Source organism: Microcebus murinus, chromosome 6 (assembly GCF_040939455.1).
Source record: "Microcebus murinus isolate Inina chromosome 6, M.murinus_Inina_mat1.0, whole genome shotgun sequence".
NCBI lineage: Eukaryota > Metazoa > Chordata > Mammalia > Primates > Cheirogaleidae > Microcebus > Microcebus murinus.
This window is the reverse complement of record NC_134109.1, coordinates 81,195,923-81,218,343: the sequence shown is the minus strand read 5'-3', so window position 1 is coordinate 81,218,343 and position 22,421 is coordinate 81,195,923. Positions and strand designations below refer to the sequence as shown.

The following is a 22,421-nucleotide window of genomic DNA, read 5'->3' as shown; positions in this document are numbered from 1 at the left end:
ACCTTTACCCCCCAAAAAAAGAGTCTTTGGGAATTTGTGGCAAAGGAATTTGTTCTACCTCTGCTGCTCCTTCCTTTTTTTTTTTTTTTTTTGCAGAGACAGGATCTCACTATGTTGACCAGGCTAATCTTGAACTCCCCGGCCTTGGTCTCCCAAAGTGCTCAGGTTACAGGCGTAAGCCACCATGCTGGCCCTGCCTCTACTTCTTGACAAGGCTGTTTTGTTGGAAGTTCTCACTTTAAAAAGCCCAGAGCTGAACATTCCCTCAGGTCAGATCTGTGACCTTCCACTGAGAACATGACCCCTAGTAAACTGTGACCATGCATCCTGGACATCCTAGGATGGCTTTGTTTTAAAAACACCCAATCTCTGAGTGAGATGACATGCCTTGATTGGGTTCAGGAAATGTGGTGAATACACCCCACGTTCCATGGTGTCAGCCTGAAGTCAGACCAGTGCTTAATTTATCCTCTGGAGGTCCGTCTCCCCTCTTGGGCCCAAAAGTGCTCAGACTTCTGGTGACCCTCCCTTGCTTTGTTACAGTCTCGACAAGTCTCCTGCCTGGAGGTTCATGCAGAAGCCAGGAGGCAGCGGAAGAGTAAGAAAAGTGAGCTATTTTACCTCCTCTGCCTGCTTGGGTGAGGTAGGGGGTGCTGCTTCCAAATCCTGTCAACATCAGACTCGGCCTGGTCAGGCTTCCCTGGGCTCAGGGGAACCAGTGGCTTGCCCGAAACTCCTCAGAATCATCTCACCCTCAGAGGTCGTAAGGCCCTGTCCTCCCAGCCTGCTTTATAGAGGGCGCATTCTCCCGGGCACCCACGTAACCTTTGAGTCCTCCAGGCGTGATGCAGGAAATGGGCCTGGGCTCCCAGTGCTGCCCCTGTGCCCACACCTGTCTGCACTACGCCTTGCCAGGACCTCGGGTTGACCAAATCCTAGGTCAACGTGGAGGTCTGCACCCAGTGCGGGCAGTGATGACACGCTCAGAGCCCCTCTTGCTGTGTCCCTTCCTCAGATCTGGATTCACATGGAGTCCTAGCATTTTATAGCTACAGGGACCTAAGGGATCAGCAAATACCAGACCCTGCTTCCTGCCCCACCCCATCCTGCCCATGCACAGCTTCCAGCCTGTCGGGGGAACAGTGCAGTATGACCCGCAGACAGTGGGGAGGGAGGGAGGCAGGAAGAGGCCTCACCCTCAGATTGCCAGGATGATGAGGGCCTACTCTCTCGCACTGGGCAGGTAGCTTTGGGAGATCTGGCAGAGAAGAACCAAGGAGGACTCTGTTAGCACCTAAAAGAGTTTTCTAGAGATCACATTTGTCAGCATCACTCACAAGCCTTATTAAAATGCAGATTCCTGCCCTGCCCTACAGAACAAGAATCTCTGGGAATTCAAACCAGTGCCCGGGTGATTCTAAACTCCCCTGGGCACCCCAAAGATAGGCTTTTTGCTGGCCCAAGTGGGGGTGGGGAGTGAGAGGCTTCCGGGGCCTCATTGCCTTGTCCCCTCTCCCAGTGAAGGACCTCTTGGTGATGGTGAGCGAATCCTTTGAGAACACCCAGCGCATCCCGCCCTGCCTGGAGCCCTGCTGCCCAAACCCTGCCTGTTTCCACTACCCCAAGTACTTCCAGTCCCAGGTGCACGTGGAGGTGCCCAGGAGTCACTGGAGCTGCAGGGTACGAGGCACTTGAATTAGGGGAGGTGCAGGGGACAGGGGCAGATGGGGACTGGCAGAGAAGCCCCTCACCCCCTCTCATGGAACCCACCCATCCTTCCAGCTTTGCTGCTGCAGCACACACAGGAACGGCCCCGTGTGCCAGCCCCTCGACTGCCTTTCCGACGACCAGGCCGTGACCCTGCCTGTGGTGAGGGCCTGCAACTGGGGAGTGGGGGTGGAGCATGCATGTATGAGTATGTGTGTTAGCATGCGTGTGCAAGCATGCACATGTACCAAGTCAAGTCCAGGGTTGGACAGTGTGGAACATCTCTGCTACTTTGGTTGGGATCGCTTGGCTCTGAATTGTCATCCCTGACCAGCTTTTCATCTTTGACTCCCCAGGGTGAGGATTATGAATTACATATGAAGTCTACACCCTGGTAAAGTACCCTCCATGTGTCCTTCCCATAACTTATTCATACTAGTGGTGTGAAGTGGTATCTCACTGTGGTTTTGACTGGCATTTCCCTGTTGGCCAATGATGCTGGGCACCTTTCTATGGGCTCGTGGGCCTTTTGCATGTCTACTCAGATCCTGTGCCTACTTCTTAAGTGGGTTACTTGTCTTTTTATTTTTATGAGTCATTTGAATATTCTGGATACAAGTCCCTTGTCTGATATACGATTTGCAAGTATTTCCTCCTATTCTGTGGCTTATGTTTTCATATTCTTGATGGTGTCCTTTGAAACACGAAGGACTTTAATTTTGATGGCATCAATTCATTTTTTCTTTTGTTGCTTGTGTTTCTGGTGTCATATCTAAGACATCATTGCCTAATCCAAGGTCATGAAGGTTTATTCCCATGTTTTCTTCTAGGACTTTTATAGTTTTAGCTCTCACATGTAGGCCTATGGTTGATTTTTAGTTAATTTTGTATACAGTATGAAATAGGAGTCCCATTTCATTCTTTGCATGTGGATATCCAGTTGTCTCAGCACCATTTGTTGAAAAGCACCATTGAATTGTCTTGGAACCCTTGTCAAAAATCAAGTAACCATGTTTCTATTTATAGTTTGTTTAGCTATTTGCCCTTGGACAAGTTCTTTAACCTCACAAAGTCTGTTTTCCTCATCTGTAAATCGGGAGAATAGCAAGAATACTGTATGCCATGGTGCTGTATTGAGGATCCATTGAGGTGGCATATGTGGCAAATACAAACTCATGTTATTGTTGTTATTATTATTGTATCATTATTCATTCCTTCTCGAGGCCAAAGAAAGAGTTCTTTCTCAAAGCTGTGTCTGCAGTCCTGTGCTTGACACGGAGGATGTGTGACAGGAGAGCTGCCAGGCCCTGCCTTCAAGGAGATGTGGCTTTGTTAGTGAATCAAGACTCAGGTCAGAAAGTGTCAAGGTCCGTTCGCCTGGAGTCAGTGGGGAGCAGGGCCTTGGAGAAGGAAGGGATGTAGGTGGGCAAAGGGAGGATGCCAGTGAGGGCAGGGGCCTGCACACAGGACACCTCCTGGGGGCTCTGAGAGCCTGATGGCCTCTTCCAAGAGGTAGTTTCAGGTGAGCTTGGCCAGGTCAGGCAGGATCTTGGATGCCAGGCTGGGAGTCTGGGCTTGTTCAGAGCAGGGACATGATAAGAACAGGGCGAGCACTGGGCGTGTCACAGCCACTCCTGACCCACCTGCCTTGCAGACCTGTGGGGAAGACACAGTCAGATCAGGGATGTGAATGCTTTGGTCAATTGCAGAAACACACAGAAGATTATTCTGGGAGCAGGAAGGGCTTAATGAAGAATGTGAACGGGGAGTTTGTTTATCTAGCTCTGAAGAGTCCATACTGTACAGCCTCATCCAGAAGGATTTGCCAAAAGGACATTGGGGCCCGTTGTCAGCCATGTCTGGCTTTGAGCTATACAAGGCACCTGGGGGAAGCCATTCTGCACTTTCCAGATCGTGCTGAGGAGGCAGAGGGCTCAAAGAGTCCCAAATACAAGTGTCAACAGTTATCTTTTGTCAGATCCCAGCTTAGAGTGTTCCAGCTAAGCCCTTGGGGGCTTACATTTGTTATCTCATTAAGTACTGAAGACAACCCAAGACTTTAGCATGATTTGCCCCATTTTACAGATGAGAAAGTGGAGGCCTGAAGTTGCAGAGGTGGCATACGGTAGACCTGGGCTTCAAGCCTGGGTCCAGCTGACCCTAAAGGCATGTCTGCTTCATGGAGGTAGAGGCTACAGGCCTGCTCAGCCAGGGTCCTCTCTCCCCACAGCCCCGAGACACTGGACGTGCGGCTGGGGTTCAGCCTGTGCCCGGCAGAGCTGGAGTTCCTGCAGAAGCGGAAGGTGGTGGTGGCTGAGGCGCTGAAGCAGGTGCTGCAGCTGGAGGAGGACCTGCAGGAGGACGAGGTGGGTAATCCGAGGTCACCCGCCTGGGCTCAGGGCCTGCTCTGGGCAGAGCTGGTCCTTCCCACCACACCCTTCCAGCCACCCCAGGTCCTTCCCTGTGCAGGGTAGACTTGGTGCCACCTCCATGGTGGCTCTTACTGCCAAGGCACGGGTGCCTAGGTGAGGGCCGTGCCGGATGTGCTTTGGTTGCATATTCACAAGGGGAAGGGAGGGCCCCCGGCTGCTCCTCCCGTGCACTAGCAGATCCTGCGGTGACTAATGGTGCCTTATGTACATGGGGACAGAATGACCTCTTCGACCCAGTCAGGAGAACATTTTAAGCTGTACCACCTCGTGCACCACACACCTCCACCCAAAAGGCCTTAGGTCCTTCATTCTTCAACTGTCTCAGCTCTCACATCCGCACGTGCAGACACACCCCAGAAATAATAGCAGTAGGAAACTAGAGAGAAGCAACTTGTACTCCATGGCCAATGGCTTCTTCCCATGGGAGCAGACAGAGGTGCCTTTGTCCGAGCCTGTCACCTCTGACAGTGACCAGGCAGCCCTGCCAGTGCCGCCTTCTGAAGCTGTGGACAGGTGAGATGGAGGCCTGGTGGGCGCCCAGGAGCGCGTGTGATTGGGCTTTCGCCAATGGAAGGATCTTATGGTCCCCACTCAAACGAACAGCTGGAGTGAGTCTTCACAAAGAGCCCCTCCTTCCCATCTCTAAGGAAACTTAAAGATCTTAAGTTTAAGCATACTTAAACCTCTGTCACCCCAGAGCTGGCAACCCTGCTGCTTCCCACATCAACCATTCATTTACTCCTCTCTCCAAATACAGCATGAGCCACACAGCGAGCAGGTCACCCACCCACCCCACCCCAGTTTTATCATCTGGTCACTGAGGGCTGGATAAACAGTGCTAAGAACTCTTCTAGCCACGACTTTCTATGATTTGCCAGGCCTGTGTCAGAGCCCTTCGCAGACACCAACCACTGGGTTTGGAGCCGAGGTCTAATTCTGGGCCTCCCAGGAGACCCCCCAACCTGTGGAAAGGAAGGTGTCAGGGGGCACAGTGCCCCACTCTCTGGTCCTCATGGCCAGCTCTGCCTCCATTCTTTCCAAGCTGCTTGCTGTCTGCCATTCCAAGCCTTCTCCCACCCAGCTTTGCCCCTGGAGCCCTCCCCAACCCTCTGCCTCTGTGTGCCCCTAGGTGCCACTCATAGCCATCATGGCCACTGGGGGTGGAACAAGATCCATGACCTCCATGTATGGCCACCTGCTGGCTCTGCAGAAGCTGAACATCCTGAACTGTGCCAGCTACATCACTGGCCTGTCGGGGGCCACCTGGTAAGGAGCTGGGAGCCACTGTCTGATGGTACCCGGAGGAAGCAGCACGTGGGCTTGCCTGGGGTCTCTGGGGAAGCTCCTCCCTCTCCCACCCCAAGATAAAGTCCCCAGGAAGCCCTCCCACCTACAGCTGTGTGACTTGGGCTAGAGGCTCAGTTTCTGTATCTATAAGTGGGGATAACTGACTTCATGCAGTTCTTTTTTTTTTTTTTTTTTTTGAGACAGAGTCTCACTCTGTTGCCAGGGCTAGAGTGCCATGGCATCAGCCTGGCTCACAGCAACCTCAAACTCCTGGCCTCAAGTGATCCTCCTGCCTCAGCCTCCCGAGTAACTGGGACTACAGGCATGCACCACCATGCCCGGCTAATTTTTCTATATATTTTTATTTGGCCAATTAATTTCTTTCTATTTTTAGTAGAGATGGGGTCTCACTCTTGCTCAGGCTGGTTTCGAACTTCTGACCTTGAGCTATCCTCCCACCTTGGCCTCCCAGAGTGCTAGGATTACAGGTGTGAGCCACCGCGCCCGGCCAGGCCAATGTGGTTCTTATAAGAGGCTCTCTCAGTGCTAAGTACACAAGAGATGCTATATTTCTTGGCCATTACTGATGTTACTATTTTCTTGGGGCTGTGGTGGACCCAGGAGCAACCAACTATGAGTGACCCACTGGGGCCAGTGACCGCATCCTGCTGGGGAGAGCCAGCAGCCTGTCTCAGGGCAGGGTGGGCGGAGCTAGCTCAGTTGCTCTGGCTCCCACCCTCCATACCCCCACCTGCCCACTGCCTCTGCCCTGCCCAGCCTCGTCAGGTGGCTGCTGGGCTCCTACCTCCTATGCTCCTGCTGGTGAGCAAGGGGAGCGAGCACAGGGTGGCACAGCGCCTGGGGCCCACAAAAATGTAAATTTTTAAAATTAAAATGTTAATTCTTTTAAAATCAGAAGGAAAAAATGAATTTCTAGATTGAAGAAAATGTTTTCTTAAAATAACATTAATGTGTTTGTTTTTATACAACACAGTTGTGAAAAATACATTTTAATAATTTTTATCGTGGAAGGGGCTCACCAAAGTCATCATGTGGCCCCGGTTCAGGGTGGCCTCTCGGCCAGGGCCGCATCTTAATCTGTGCAGGACTGGTGGGCCTGCGAGCCCTCCACTAGGAAACCCAGGGCTCCTTGTGTCATGCCACCTTGTCAGAGGGCTACAGATGTCAACCCTAGCCTAGGGACCACTGGCAGTTAGCTGACTACTTCCTGCAGATCATATCATTTCTTCCTCACAGCAAAGCTATGAGGGAGGTGCTGTCATTATTTACAGCTGGAGAGACACAGTAATTTGCCAGGGTCACTCACCCAGATCTGGGCCCACATTCTTTACCTCCATGTGAAATGGCTGCCCCGGGTGGTGGGTTAAGAAGACAACTTGTGGCCAGGCGCAGTGGCTCTTGCCTGTAATCCTAGCACTCTGGGAGGCCGAGGCAGGAGGATCACTGAAGGTCAGGAGTTTGAAACCAGCCTGAGCAAGAGCAAGACCCCGTCTCTACCAAAACATAGAAAGAAATTAATTGGCCAACTAAAACTATATAGAAAAAATAAGCCAGGCATGGTGGCACATGCCTATAGTCCCAGCTACTCGGAAGGCTGAGGCAGGAGGATTGCTTGAGCCCAGGAGTTTGAGGTTGCTGTGAGCTAAGCTGATGCCATAGCACTCTAGCCAGGGCAGCAGAGTGAGACTCTGTCTCAAAAAAAAAAAAAGAAGAAGAAGAAGACAACTTGCTTCCAGCAGGGTTGAGGGTCACCTGTATCCTCCTGGACGTCTGTGGGCCAGACAGGAAACACGGAGGAGCTCAGGCCCGGCCATGGGGAGGGTGGAGGGTCTTCTGGCCTGGGGAAAGCATGCAAAGCATTCTTTTAAGAACAATCATCTGCAGTGGTTTCGGGAAGCTTTCAAAATTATAAAGCTGTCAGGATGAACCTTATGGAGAGCAGGGTGCTTTCTGTTTCTGACCGCCTCCGATCTTCCTGGGAACGAGGCCGGTGAAGGAAGAGACCACTGTTCACACAGCTGTGCAGCTGCAGACAAGTTCCCCTCAGGGGCTCGTTCTCGGGCCCTTCCCTGTCCTGACGTAGAAAAGCTGAATCCAGGATAGGGCAGACTGAGGCCATCTTTGTTCTGCTGCCCTCAATGGCCCACGTATAAGAAGAAAAAGAGAAAATAAATCTTTAGCTAACATCACAATTACTCGAATGAATGTGGCAGAGTAGAGAGAGCCTAGGATCTAGAATCAGCCAAGCCTGGGTTTAAGTGTTGGCTCTAGTGTTTACTTTCTGCCAACCACTTTACATCATGCTAACTCATGTAATCTTCATAAGAACTCTATGAGGTAGGTACGATTATCATAGTTCTCCCCATCCTGCGGATGGGAAAACTGAAGTCAAGAGTGGTTAAGTAGCCCAGGATCATACAGCTAGTGAGGGGCAGAAGCTGGACTTGAGCATCTGGGTCCAGAATCTCCATCTTAACTGACATGTTGTGCCCAGCACATAGTAGGCACTCAAGATAGGGTAGCAATTGTGATTATGAGTAATAATGTTCGCCTCCCCCCTACCTCCCACCAGGCCTCTGCCTCACCCCCTCTCCCCCAGGCTTCTCTCCTGGCAGGTTGGGGTTCCCAGTGACCTGCCTCCCTTCTCTTAGGCCCAGGGCCAGGCTTGGTCAGACCAGGGCTGGGTCAGCTCTGTCAGCCATTCCTCTCTCCCTCCAGGACCATGGCTACCTTGTACAGTGACCCCGACTGGTCCTCCAAAAACCTGGAGCCTGCTGTCTTCGAGGCCCGGAGACACGTGGTCAAGGACAAGCTGCCCTACCTGTTCCCAGACAATCTCTGCAAATTCCGGGAGGAACTTCGTCAACACAGCCAGGAAGGCTACAAGGTCACCTTTACAGACTTCTGGGGCTTGCTGATCGAGGCCTGTCTGGGGGACGAGGTAGGCACTCAGCTCCCCCTGGGCCTCACCCTGCCCTGGCAGATGTCCAGCTCTCTTTCTTCATCAGAGCAGTCTGGACTTCCATTGCAGCAGAGGGACTTAGGTTAGACCTGCAGGTGTATCCTTGGGCTGTAAGAACCATGAAGGTGCTAGAATCCATGATGGAGGAAGATGATGGGATTGTCTTCCCTCCTACCCTTTAGAGGATGACTAAGACCCTCGTGTTGGGGCAACCCTGCAGAGAGGCAGCATGTCCTCTGACAGCATGTCTGAGCCGTGCCCAGACACCTGTGAGAGAGGAAGCTGGGGAAGGCTGGAGAGCCATGAGATGGTGATGCAAGTCTGACCCTAAGAGGGCAGACACCAAGAAAGGTCAGGCAGAAGCATCCTAGACTGCTGCATGGTCTGGGAAGGTTCCACAAGGCCCTTGTGGCCAACTTCTAGCCAAAGTTGGCCATCAGAGGAGTCCTACGTCTCCCAGGATGAGCCTGCCTCAGTATCCCTGGCACACTCAGTCACAGGAAGTGTGGCCCCAGCACAAATTTAGCTATGGATTTGAGGGCATAGCGGCTGGGGCCCTTAGTCAATACCCCTGTCTGTGGTTGGAGGGCTCCAGGGCTCATGGGCATCAGGGTGGGCTACGCTAACACCTGGGCCCTTCAGGCTGCACAGGCCCCAGAGGTGAACCAACTTTGGCTGTTGGTTGGCCCCAAAGCAGAGCTTCCCACCTAACCTCTATCCAGGCCCGTGGTTCTCTGCTCCACTCCCAAAGGTTTCTGGAGAGTTCTGAGTTCAAAGCAGAACTCTCTGGAAGGAGGAGGGGCAGCAAATTATTTTCTAGTAGATCCTCTCTTCTAGAAAGCCAGACCATTTGAACAACCAAAGATGATCTCACCCTGATCTTCAATATTCACTCATTCATTCTCTCAGCGAAATTAGTTAAGTTCCCTGCATGCTGGGAACCATGCTGGCCAGTGGGGATTCAGAAAGGAGTCGAATGTAGCTCCTGATGGACCCTACCTACCTTTGCTACCCCACCATCCAGCCTATCCCCGTGAGGAGCAGGGCAGGCAGAGGCCAAGGGCATTGGCTTTTGGATTCAAGCAGGACAGGGTTGAAATTCTGGCCCTGCTCTATACTGTTCCTTAAGTGGGAACTACATCAATAAGTGGTCATTAATATTTTAAAGAATATTTGAACAATAATATTTTTAACAATAGTCAGTGCCCCGTGTGTTGAGGAGAAAAGCACCAAGGCTTTCTACATCAGAGTCTGAGCATTTAGGGGGCTTTGGTACAAGGAGGAGCCAGGGTTCCCAGGGAGCAAGGCTAGGGTTGATGTTGGGAGGCCTCTGCTCTTCCATTCTGGCCAAGGCTGGAGCCCCTTCCCGCGGGCCCCTTGACGATGGGTGTGGACTGGTTCTCCCAAGTCTGCAACTTTACTGCCAGGATGGCCAGCTCTTGGTACCCAGATCTTGAGGCCCAATTATGATCCTGTTTCCCTTCAAAGGAGACTCACAAGTCAGGGGGCCCACACATGTGTTTGCCATCCCACAGGAGTTCTATGGCCTTCCCACACTTGGGCGACTGGGGCTGGTCACCCAGCAGGCAGCTGCTTGGCCTGAGGTTGGGGCCTGGACCTCTCTAAGACCTAATCTGCAATGGCTGCTTTGCTATTGAGGTGGCCTGTGGCCCAGGCTGATCTGCAAGGCTCCCCACTCTGATTATACAGCACAGCACTCTGGGGACTTAGAGGGACCTTGACCACCATCTAGTGCTCGGGTTTCCAAGCATTTTATTAAAAAAAAGAAAAGAAACTTTTTTCCTCCCAAACAAATTTTATGAAGGAGCCCAACATGCCAAGCTGATAAAAAGAAAACATGGCTGAGTATGGTGGCTCATGCCTATAATCCTAACACTTTGAGAGGCCAAGGCAGGAACATCACTTGAGGCCAGGAGTTCAAGACCGGCCTGAGCAACATAGCAAGACCCTGTCTCTACAAAGAAAAAAAAGAAAGAAAGAAAAATTAGCCAGGCATTGGGGCACGTGCCTGTGGTCCCAGGTACTTGGGAGACTGAGCCCAGGAGTTTGAGGCTGCTGTGAGCAACAATTGGGCCATTGCACTCCAGCCTGAGTGACAGAGCAAGACTCATCTCTATTTAAAAAAAAAAAAAAAATGGAGCTGCTCCAGTTTGAGCAGGGTGGAAGATAATGGGGCTAAAGAGGGGCAGTGGTAGCCTCCCCTACTCCTTCCTCTTTATCTGCTGGCCCCTGAGGCCAAGAGGACCCTGGGATGCTGAGGGACACCCTAAACTGCAGACCAGTCCCACCCCGGTCCTTGTGCCTGGGTGCTGCACACTCTACCGGTGCGTTTTGAGAGTGGGTTTGCTGGCATCAGCTGGGCCTACACAGCAGCCTGGTGGGCTCAGGAGCCAGGAGATGGCTGCAGGGGTCCAGATTGTCCTCTCATTCAGCACTGTCCCGCGGGCTGCTCGTCTCCTTTTTCACCTTAATCATTTTGTGTCCCTAGAGAAATGAATGCAAACTGTCTGAGCAGCGTGCTGCTCTGTGCCGGGGCCAGAACCCCCTGCCCATCTACCTCACCATCAACGTCAAGGACGACGTGAGCAACCAAGATTTCAGAGGTAACGCTCTGGCAGGTGATTTAAGAGGTGGGGTGGTGGAAGGGTTTCTTCTTGGTGGGCAAAGGCTCCCAGCACCTCCAGGTCCCCAACCCTGCGCACCTTTGCCAACCTTCACATCAGAAGACTGTGCGCACAGCTGAAGAAATCCACTTTGCTGCCCAATCTGCCCTGCCGCACGGGTGGCGCTGGAGGGCCCGGTCCTGCGGCTTCCCCTGAGGCCTGTTTAATGGGACTGGGGGAAATAAAGGTCATGAAAGGAAGGAATCCTGGGTGTTTCTTAAGCTGTCCAGAGGGAGGGACTCTAGAGACCTGCCCAGCTTTGGGGTCAGTTTCAGCTCCAGCTCATCTGGCTTTGAGAAGCAAATGAGCCCTGCAGGTTGCAAAGCCGAGCCTTGCCTGGCCCCAGAAGCCGGCCACGGGCGCCCCCAAGTGCCCTATGGGGGAACTGCAGCCTGCCTGTGTCAGCCTCTCCAGGGCGGGGAGCCGGTTGCAGCAGGTGCAGCAGGTGGCGGCAGGCAGGAGGAGGCCTGGCTGTGTGGGCATGGCTCCCTGGCCTGAGCCTGACACCTGCCCTGCTGCTTCCCATGCAGAGTGGTGCGAGTTCTCCCCCTACGAGGTGGGCCTGCAGAAGTATGGGGCTTTCATCCCCACTGAGCTCTTTGGCTCCGAGTTCTTCATGGGACGGCTGATGAAGAGGATTCCTGAGCCTCGAATGTGCTACATGCTAGGTGACTCCCGACGGCGGACTCCCCTGGGCACTGCGCCCGCCTTTGAATTACAGGAATGACTGGGAGGATTTTGTCCTGGTGCTAGGCTGCCTGGGTTGTCCCTTGAACATGTGACCTTCTTGGCATTTGCCAACATCACCTCTTCCTAGGAGAGGCTCCTGACCCTACCCCTGGATGGGCCTCTAGGACTGCCCTGAGCTCCCTGTGGCCCTTTGAGCCCAGAAGGACAAGACGAGGGCTCCTAAGTTATTGGGGACCAGAGGGGACTCTCCCAATGTCCTGGCCTCCAGTGGTCTCCTTGGGGTCCACTCAGAACCACACTGGGAATGGCGGGCTCAGATGGAAGCTTCTGTAACCTCCACCCCACCCCCTGCCTGGCTTCTGGCGGCAATGTGCCTGCTTCCAAGGGGCCAGAGAGACCACAGGGTAAAGGGTGGAGTCACCAGGGAAGCCTGGCCCAGCCTCCTACCCTAAGCTCCTTGGTCCTTCATGAGAAGCCAGGTCCCCAGAGTGCAAGGCCTGGCTGCAATGCCCACTCCTACTGTTCTGTCCTTCCAGCCTCAACCACGTCTGTCTAAGGGCGACCTCAAAAACACACCCATGTTTACAGCCTCGACAACATGCCCTTATTTAAACTAGTTGTCTGCGCTCCCCTTCTGTCTATCCCAATCCAACCCATCCCAGAATATCTAACTCAAGCCCTATCTCTTCTGTGAAGTCCACCCAGAAGCCCCCCACACAATGGCTTCTCCTTCCCCCTAAACACCTGCACTATTGGGCATGTAGTTCAGAAAACTGTAGTTAAAATGCTTGGGCTTGAACTCTGGCTCCCCACTTACTAGCTGCACGAAGTTGGCCAAATCACCTAACCACTCTGACCTTCAGTTTTCTCACTTGTAAATTGGGCCTAAGAGTAAAACCTACCTTATAGAGTATCCAAATGGGCTAACGTATGTTAAAGATTTCATATGAGTATTGTTATTAGTGTGTTACATTTAAAAACCATAATCATAACAAATAGTATTACATTTATTAAGTGCTCACCATGTGCCAGGCACTGTCCTAAACACTTTAGGTGTATTAACTGATACAAGAAGTAGCATCAGGCCTTGAACTCAAAGCCTGTACTTGTCACATTAAGTCCCTGCTAGGGCTGTGCCTGATATACTTTCATGCTTCCTGGCACCGAGGGGAGGGAGGAGAGTGGAGGACTGGGACCATCGGTCACTGTGTCTGTCGAGCTGTACCGTGGGGAGAGGGAAATCAAAGTCTGTCTCACCCCCTGAGCAGCCTGGCTTGGAGGGGGACCCAAGGCCAAGGCAGAGCCAGCCAGTGTTTGGGTAGGCCTGGGGGCTCCTGGGTGGAGCTGCTCATGGCTGGCCTTGACTCCTTAGGTTTGTGGAGCAGCATCTTCTCCCTGAACCTGCTTGATGCCTGGAATCTGTCCCACACCTCGGAGGAGTTTTTCCACAGGTGGACAAGGGAGAGAGTACATGACATTGGTGGGTGACCTGCTTGCTGTCTTCCCCTCGTGGTTGGGTGATGGGGGTAGCATGGATCACGAACTGAGGACCAGTCCACTTGCCATGTGTTTCCACATTGCCCCTACGGCCGGCAGACACGGGAAGGCAGCTGGGGCTAGGGTGCTTCCCTGTCTAGAGGGGAGGGTGACTGCAGATGACGCCTGTGCCGAGGCCCAGCAGGAAGCCTCCCAGCACCCAGGAGAGCTGACAAGGGTAGGGATCTATGAGCACAAAAATAACTCTTCCAGTCTCCCTGTCCAGACTCTGGGACCCTCCTTACCTGTTGCACTCACTCTCCACTAACGCCCCCTTCCCCAGTTCCGTGTCTCTCACCTGGGTCCTCCTGCCTCTAGTGCCAGCGCCTTCCGAGCTCAGCAAGGAAGGCGTGAGCTGCACTTACAGTGGCTCACCTCTGAGTGCCCGGAAACCATGTGGGGCTTTACCTGGGCAGCCCAACTCTTGTGACCTACCCTCCATTCTCCTGTCCCCTACAGAAGATGAGCCAATCCTGCCTGAAATCCCCAAATGTGATGCCAACATCCTGGACACCTCGGTGGTGATCCCAGCGTCATGGCTCTCCAATACTTTCCGAGAAACCCTCACCCATCGGCCATTTGTGTCTGAGTTCCACAACTTCCTGTCCGGGCTGCAGCTGCACACTGACTACCTCCAGAACAGCGAGTTCTCCATGTGGAAAGGTAACCCTACCTCGCTGCTCCCTGAGCCCCGCCTCCATTTGGAGGAGGAGGAAGTAGATGTTGAGTCTGGCATGGAGAAAGAAGGAGAAAACTCCTCCGACCAGTGGTCAGTTGGCAGATTCTCCGCCATGGTGTATTCCACATTTGGTAGTGTCGTCTTGAACAATGCTGGGGTCCAGAGGCAGGGAGCGGTGTGTGTATTTAATTCACTGAATTTGTACCCCAGCTCTATAGAGAATCTATACCCCAGCAGGTAAAAATTGGTCCCATTTTACAGATGGGAGAATATGAGCCCTTGCTTTCTGCATTTGTGCTCCTGGGGTGCTTTGTAATGGGCTCCCCTTGGGAGTGGGCAGGGACGGCCCAGCTCAAGATCCCCCACGTGGTAAGAGCAGAGCCAGCTTTACACTGTGGTCTTGCAGCTTCTGCTCAGTGCCTCCCCTGCAGTGATAAGGTTCTTAAGGTTCACTTTCCAGCTTTTTTGGTATTTTATTTGGCCATGGCCTACAAATGCCTGCTTGAGCCTAACCTATGAATCCTCATACTCACCGTCTAGAGCAGAAGGGACCACTGGCTCAGGGTTTACACTACTTATAGGTGGTCTTAAGTTCCTGCTACCCCACAAGCTGGGTCATAGTGGGCTTTCTGTGCATGTCCCATAAAAGACTTGCTGTTCTGGCCGGGCACGGTGGCTCACACCTGTAATCCTAGCACTCTGGGAGGCCGAGGTGGGAGGATCACTCAAGGTCAAGAGTTTGAAACCAGCCTGAGCAAGAGTGAGACCCCGTCTCTACTAAAAATAGAAAGAAATTAATTTGCCAACTAAAAATATATAGAGAAAAAATTAGCCGGGCATGGTGGCACATGCCTGTAGTCTCAGCTACTAGGGAGGCTGAGGTAGGAGGATCACTTGAGCCCAGGAGTTTAAGGTTGCTGTGAGCCAGGCTGATGCCACGGCACTCTAGCCCAGGCAAGGGAGAGAGATTCTGTCTCAAAAAAAAAAAAATTAAAAAAAAAAAAGAAAGAAAAACAGACTTGCTGTTCTCCATCGGCCCACCCAGAGGGCACGGGGACTCAGTGGGCGTCCTGACAGGCTGAGGCGAAGGAAGCTCCGGGCAGGGCACAGCGTCCCCAGCAGGTGCCTCTGCCCGTTGGTGGAGACCAGGGCACCAGGCGTGTTGGTAACCGGAAGGCTTGGCTTTCAGACACAGTACTTGATGGTTTCCCAAACCAGCTGACGGAGTTCGCGAACCACCTGTGCCTGCTGGACACTGCGTTCTTCGTCAACTCCAGTTACCCGCCTCTCCTCAGGCCCGAGAGGAAAGTCGACCTCATCATCCACCTCAATTACTGTGCCGGGTCCCAGACAAAGGCAAGTGCCCCAAAGCAAGGCTCCACCCTGAGCACGGGAGCTGCAGCCTGTGCTGAGACAGGCCACGGAACTCAGTGGCCTCCCCCGCCGTGAACTGGGAGAATGTGCGCTCCTACTGGCTCTGAGACAGCATCAGAGAAACCCAAGCAGCAGTCATGGTGTGAAGTTAGACACCCGAGCCTCAGGGGACAGCCTGCTGGCTCTTAGGGCCTGAGGTTGACTTAGCAAATCTGAATTTGAATGTATTCTTGCCTTTGAGCATTTACTGTATTTGTCAATTCTTTAGCTACAAAAAAAAAAAAAAAAAGGAATTTTTAAAAAAATAACCTTAATAGAGCCCATTCCATTCTAAAGCTCTGTACCACTTTAAGAGCTCATAATGTCCCATTTTCAAAGTTATCACACTCCCCCTCCCCCAGTGAATATGAGATTCCATGAGATTGCACTGAAGAAGCAGGACCAGAGACTTGTGTTTATTTGTATTTACTTTTGAAAAGTTCTGGCCCTTTAATGGAAAGAAGCTATTTTTGGTCTACTTTAATACAGCCCTATCCAGGGAAGTACAAATAATCAGGACAACAATGATGATGACCTGAGTGTATAAATGAGTAACAATATATTTTCTTACAAATGATCATTTGTAAGAAAGGATCATTTGGTCCTTACACCAGCTCTTTGAAGTAGACAGCACAACTGCTATTATTTCCATGTTATAGATGGGGAAACCAAGGCACAGAGAGGGTAAGGGGCTTGCTTAAGGTCACACAGCTAGTAAGCAGTGGAACAGGAAGCAGAGCTAAAGGGATTCTGACACTAAGTCTAGTGCTTGTTCTGTTCTATCATGTTTTACAGATACCCTTTCAGAGCCCTTTCTAGCCCTATTGATGCTCAGTTCCAAAGTCCTTGCGTGTCCCGCAGGAGCCTGGATGGCTATGGCCATACACGGCTGGGCTCCAGTCACCCTCCCAGGCTGCCACCCACATCTAGCCAGGTCTGAGTTTGAGCAGCACATCATCAAAAGGGCTTCCGTCCATTTGACTTGGGGAAGGAGCTTGCAGCTGGACACATACCAACCTACTGCCTCAGGCCTTTTGTCCTGACTCAGCTTTATTCTCAAAATACCACAAACTGGCAAAGCAGTTGGGGACCTGAGTTGCCAGCCGGGGACATCAGGAAGCTGGATCTAAGAACTCTGTGTTTCTTATCCACCCCCACTCCTAACACTCAAACGTGTCCTCCCGCGATATTCCAGCCCCTGAAGCAAACCTGCGAGTACTGCACCGTGCAGAACATCCACTTCCCCAAATACGAGCTGCAAGACGATGACAAAAGTCTCAAGGAATGCTACCTGATGGAGAACCCCCAGGAACCTGATGCCCCCATCATCATTTTCTTCCCACTCATCAATGACACCTTCCAGAAGTACAAGGCGCCAGGTGAGCTGCCTCTGTGCTCAGTTCCCAGCACCTGCTGGCCTTGGTCTGAAGGCTCCTGTCTTTAGACTTGCAGAGTCTTGTAATAGCACTTAGGGGGGAGCCTGACTTAGCTCCAGTCTGGGCCAATCTTAGCTTTAGCAAGAAAGGAGCCCCTTCCCAGCCCCTCGCCCCCATGAGCTGGTAATGTCATCGCCTACTCTTTTAGTCATTCTACATTTTTCACATCCAGTCATGTGCCTGGCACTGACACTGTGTTTGGTGCTAGGACAATCCTCAAATGGGCAAGCTGCGCCCCGCCCTGAGGAGCCTACAGGTGTGCGTGTGCACGTGGGAGTGTGCATTTGGATATGGGAGTGTGCACATGCACACACATTTTCACACAGGTGTGTGTCCATGTGCACAGGGTGGGCCTTGGGGAAAGAGATATGGAAACAAGTCATTACAGCCTAACATGATAAGGGTCTGTAACGAGTTCTTCTGCTGCCCCTAGGTGTGGAGCGAAGCCCCGAGGAGCTGGAGCAGGGCCAGGTTGACATTTATGGTCCCAAAACCCCCTATGCCACCAAGGAGCTGACTTACACGGAGGCCAACTTCGACAAGCTGGTGAAGCTCTCTGAGTACAACATCCTGAACAACAAGGACCAGCTCCTTCAGGCCCTGCGTCTGGCAGTGGAGAAAAAGAAACGCCTGAAGAGCCAGTGTCCCGCCTAGGCCCTGGGGGGCCGCACGGATCCTGTGTCAGCTTCTCTTGTCGGAAGCACAGAGCCCACCGGGGCTGACCGGGCCACACAGCCGGCCATGCTCTCTGGCCAGCACTGCAGGCAGGTTGGCCTGGGCGTCCTACCAAAAACCAAAAATTTTAAAAAGCCAAGAAAGACAGAGAGAGAGAGAGACAAGAATAAGCTGCACTGGGGTCTTCTACCTGCTGGAATTGCTTTAAGAGCTTCTCTGCAGAGAAGACGGACTGATAACCGCAGCTCCCACTCATGCATAAAGCGGGGACGGTAAAAGCCTGCGGAAGAGGCTGGTCCCCAGAAACCTCGACTCAGAGCTGGAGCTGGAGGGCCGCAGCCCTCCCCTCTCTACCCTGCCTCTGCCTCCTCGCATGGCAGGCCCAGGGGAAGGCGCAGGAGGACCTGAGAAACACTCCGGGTTTCTCTGGGAAAACTATTTTAAATTTTAAGGCAATTATATTCTCGTGATTTGTATAGGCAATTATACTTTCTGATTTTTATTTTTATGAATCGGGTATTAATAGGAAGCATCGGGCGGGAAGATCTAGATGGAGACCTGGAGGCATCCTGGTCTCTGCGACAACAAAGCCAAACAGGTGACTGAGGTCGGGCGTCTCAGGCAGGCGATCCATGTGATCTCGACCAGGCATTTGGCTCCAGGGAAATGCCAGGCAAAGCCCACGTCTGCAGCTCAGGCTCACTGAACCAGCATCTGGCATGCAGTTCAGACAGGTCTGGGGCTCCCTGTCATTGCAGGTGAATGAAGCGAGGTGCCAGGGGGCCGGTGCCGTTCATGTGCCCATGCCAAGAGCCGATGCTCACTGACGGACCTGCTCTGAGAGCACCTCCTGGCTCTCTTACCACCCTACCGCTCGGGCTTCCACATGGGATTATTTATTTCTAAATGTGATTCCTCTTATTTGTCATGTGAATACCGTGGCCAGTACACCCCAATTCTTGGAGAGTCACCAAGAGAGAATGAAATCAGGAAGAATTTTACTCAGAAAGGACAATGTTAGCCCTCTGAGGAAGAAGCCTGTCCTTGGAGATGGTTTCTCCGAAGAAATGTGCAGCCGGAGCCACGCACAGGCCCAGAGAGCGCGAAACCAAAAGGCAGGAAGACGTTTGGTCCATGTGAAGCCCAGCAAACCTGGAGGGCATGGTCCTTTTTCTGGGTCATGATGCTCTTGAGCAGTCCTTTGGCTGTGAGAAGATGGTGACAGGCACCAAAAGTTTAGAAAAATTGGCCCCTGATTTATATCCATGCTACTTTACTCTAAGTGTGGTAGGGAACTGGTTAGAAATGCAGAGTCTCAGGCCCCAGCCCAGCCTTGCTGAACCAGAATCTGCATTTTTAAGGAGATTGCCACCTCTACTCTCCAGGGAATTCCTATGCATATTGAAGTGTGAGAGGCATAGATTTATGCCACTCTGTCCCTTAAGCTTGGAAAGCGTGAATCCATGTTCCCTGGAGCCACTGATAAACTGGGCTTCGAGACCTGCCAAATTGGTGGCTGCCTCTACTTTGACTTTTCTTTCTGACTACAACAAACAGGCTCCCCTTCAATTATCAAAGAGTGAGCCAAGCGCTAGGACTTGTTTGCTGTAAGGTGAAGACAGCCATGCCTAGGATTCATCAAAGTATGTAAAATGAGTTTTATAAAGTCATTTTATTATTTGAGCATGGAATAAAATGGCCATGTGGGTAAAGGCTGTTGACTCATCTGCTTTCATTATCTGATGCTGCAAAATGTGCAGAACTCCTAGCCTCATTCCTCCCTCCAAGCTTCCTGCTCAGCACGCAGAAGGTGTGAGTAGACCATCCCATCCCTCTTCTCCTCAGATAGCTGCATTCCTACTGCAGGGGCCCATGGTGGTGAGGTGCCCCTCTGTTTTTACAAAGCCACGTTAGCAACTAGTGGAGCACCAACCTATGCCAATCCATGCTTGTTCCAGCTCAGACATATTTCAGGAAACACTGGTTGAAAGGAAGCAAAGATAATTAACATCAATGGAGCACCTACTTTGTGCACAGCAAGCTCTAAACAGTCTATGCTTTTTGGGAACTTGGATATTCATTGGGAGGTGGGGACACAAAAAGATTTTTATTTATACATGAGAAGTTAAATGCTGAGTTAGCTACTGAAACAACAAAAGTGTTATCAATTCTGATAGGGACATGCACACCGTGTCCTGCAGAGGTCAGGGAAGGCTCCTTCTCAGCTTCCCTGCTCTCTGCCTATAAGCATGGGTGAGTTGACAAAATAAACAAATCCCACCCTCCTCCCATGTCTCTCTCTCATTGTCTCCCCCTTTCCTTCCCAAGAGAGTGACCAGCACTCCACCCACTGTCACACAGCCTAGTCACCCAAAAAACATCTGCTCCTGCCTCCCCATGAAAATACTTCTCCCCAAGGTCACAAATGTCCTCCTAATTGCCAGATAACCTGAGTCAAATGCCACTAGCCCTTTACAGGCCTTATCTGACTTTATTGTTCTCAGCATGTGGCACTGCAGGCCACTCCTTCCTTCCTGATACCCTCCCTTCCCGAGACTTCCTTGCTGGACAGCAGTTCAATTCAGTTCCACTTGCAAATAATTATTGCCTGCCCACTGCATACCAGTCACTGTTGTAGGCACTGCAACAATGAAAAGGATTAGCCGTGGACCCTGAACTTCAAAGGAGCTTCCTTCTGGTCCATGTGGGAGGCCCACATAGACATGGAGGCTTGCAATACAAAGAGAAAGCTCCATGTTAACTGTGGACACAGGGGGCCCACAGGAGGGGCTCCCACCCTGACCACAGAGGGGAAGAGGCCAGGTTCACCAGACACCTTCTGTCCCGGATTTCTTCCCACTGAAAGGTGGAAGCCTCTCCTCTGGCCTCTCCTGGCTTGCTATCCTTTAATAGCTGGTATTCCTCGAGGTTACTTAGCGCTCCCCCTCCTCACTCTATGCTTTCCTTAAACAATCTCATCTATACTCAGGACTTCAACTACTGCTTCAGCTTTGAAAATGCTCAACCTTTTGGCTCTAGCCAAGCCAATCTCCTGAGTTCTAAACTCATGCATTTAAATTCTGTGCCCATTAGGATTACTTTTGATCTGTTACCTAAAGATCTAAAATTACAGTGGCTTAAATGAGATAGAAATTTATTTATTTATTTCTTATCAGAGACCCAGACTCCTTTCAGCTCTTTTCTGCCATCCTCAAGATTGGCCTCTGGTGCAATATTGCTGCTGGAGCTCCACCCATCATGTCCACATTTCAGGCAGCGAGGAGGATAAACAGGTTTGGGCTCTTGCTGACTATGAAGTGACCAAACCAGCCCTGGACTACCTATTTCTGGACTTGTTTTCTGTGAAAGAAAATTAAACTTTTTTTTATCTTAAGATAATAACAATTACCAACTATTCCAGCTGTCTATTGCTGAGCAACAAAACCTCTCAAAGTGTAATGGCACAAAATCACCCCATTTTATTACACCCACAGATTCTGTGGGTCAGGAATTTGGAAGGGGCACAGCAAGGACAACTCTTCTCTGCTCCACATTTGGGGCCTCAGTTCAAATGACCTGAGCTGCCCAGGGGGCAGGGGTGGGGCTCAAAAGGCTGGGGTGTGGAACAGCCGGGGTGAAGGATCCACTTCCAAGGTGACTCCTGCACTCACATGTCTGCGCCTGGGCCAGCAAGCCTGACAAGGATGAAAGGCTCGGCGAGGACTGTCAACTACAGGGCCTTGATGTGGTGGACACATCACGGCAGACTCGGGACAGTCGGTCTTCTTAAATGGCACTCCGGGTTCCAAGAGTGAGCGTTACATGGTGGCAGCAGCATGGCCCATTGTGACTTTGCCTCGGAACGCAGGTAGCTCCTCTTCCACGGTAATCTGTGGGTGGAAGTAGTCGCAAGCCAGCCCAGGTTCAAGGGAAGGGGACAAAGAACCCACCTGTGGGCGGGAGGCATGTCAAAAAATGCACAGCCACATTTTAAATTCCAACCTGCAATACTTGAATCCTTAATATTGGCCTTCCCCCCTGACTAAGCCAAAGTCACATTTTAGATTCTGTTACAGCAGACTCCACTTCTTGTAACAAATTGTTAGTTAGGAATTGCTTTTTCATCTCTGAAAAATGGTGGCCTAAACACACTCATGCAAAAGAAGTGCACAGGGAGGCAGTCCCAGGCACGTCCACAATTCATTAGGGACCCCACTCCTCTGCTTGATTATCCCTTGTGTGGTCCTTGTCCTCATGGTCCAGGATGAGCCCTAGAGCTCCAGCTGTCATGTCCACATTCCAGGCCACCAAAAGGAAGAGGCAGAGAAAAGACTGAACTCCCTTCTTATCAAAGAGACTTCCTGGAATGCCCACACATCCTGTAGCCGACATATAAACAACCATAACTTGGTATCATGATCACACTTAACTGCAGGGAGACTGGGAAATAATTTTTTTGTTTATTTGTTTTTTTACCTAGGTGGCAATGTGCTCAGCTAAGAATCAGAGTTCTGCTATGAAAGAAGGACAATTTATAGGCCACTAGCGGTGTTGCTACAAGTACCTAATAGACAATCTCCACTCGCACGTCCTATGAGCTCCACCTCCAAGTGGTATCAGTGACCTGTATAAGTAAATGGCCACAAAGAGAGGAGATCAGAGTGTGATAGCACCAGGCCAAGAATTATTCAATACAGCAAATTTCTGGGCAACTAATGGGACTCCTGGTAGGACTGCCTGTAATAGGATTAAATGTGAAAAACAACGGAATTTAGATGAAAGGGTAACTAGAATTGGGATTATTTAATCTGAAGAAAGAAAACTAGAAGGGTGTTACCGTTTGCAAATGGATGCAAGATTATTGTCGCTCTCCCACTCCACCCAGGGCAGAACGAGAGC

The 22,421-nt window shown here is 51.5% G+C and overlaps 1 protein-coding gene across 2 annotated transcripts in view; it reads left to right on the top strand.

Moving 5' to 3' along the window:
- PLA2G4E (phospholipase A2 group IVE) overlaps positions 1-20,243 on the top strand; it is a 60,479-nt gene extending 40,236 nt beyond the window's left edge. For both annotated transcript variants that reach the window (XM_012766502.3, XM_076004272.1), the window contains exons 7-20: positions 544-607; positions 1,520-1,680; positions 1,783-1,869; positions 2,064-2,101; positions 3,938-4,073; positions 5,269-5,405; positions 8,166-8,388; positions 10,919-11,033; positions 11,624-11,761; positions 13,156-13,263; positions 13,779-13,982; positions 15,188-15,354; positions 16,607-16,790; positions 17,281-20,243. In XM_012766502.3, the coding sequence (XP_012621956.1) occupies positions 544-607; positions 1,520-1,680; positions 1,783-1,869; positions 2,064-2,101; positions 3,938-4,073; positions 5,269-5,405; positions 8,166-8,388; positions 10,919-11,033; positions 11,624-11,761; positions 13,156-13,263; positions 13,779-13,982; positions 15,188-15,354; positions 16,607-16,790; positions 17,281-17,501 (1,983 nt within the window). In that variant the 3' untranslated portion in view covers positions 17,502-20,243. The remainder of the gene's footprint in view (positions 1-543; positions 608-1,519; positions 1,681-1,782; positions 1,870-2,063; positions 2,102-3,937; positions 4,074-5,268; positions 5,406-8,165; positions 8,389-10,918; positions 11,034-11,623; positions 11,762-13,155; positions 13,264-13,778; positions 13,983-15,187; positions 15,355-16,606; positions 16,791-17,280) is intronic.
- Positions 20,244-22,421: the final 2,178 nt, after the last annotated feature.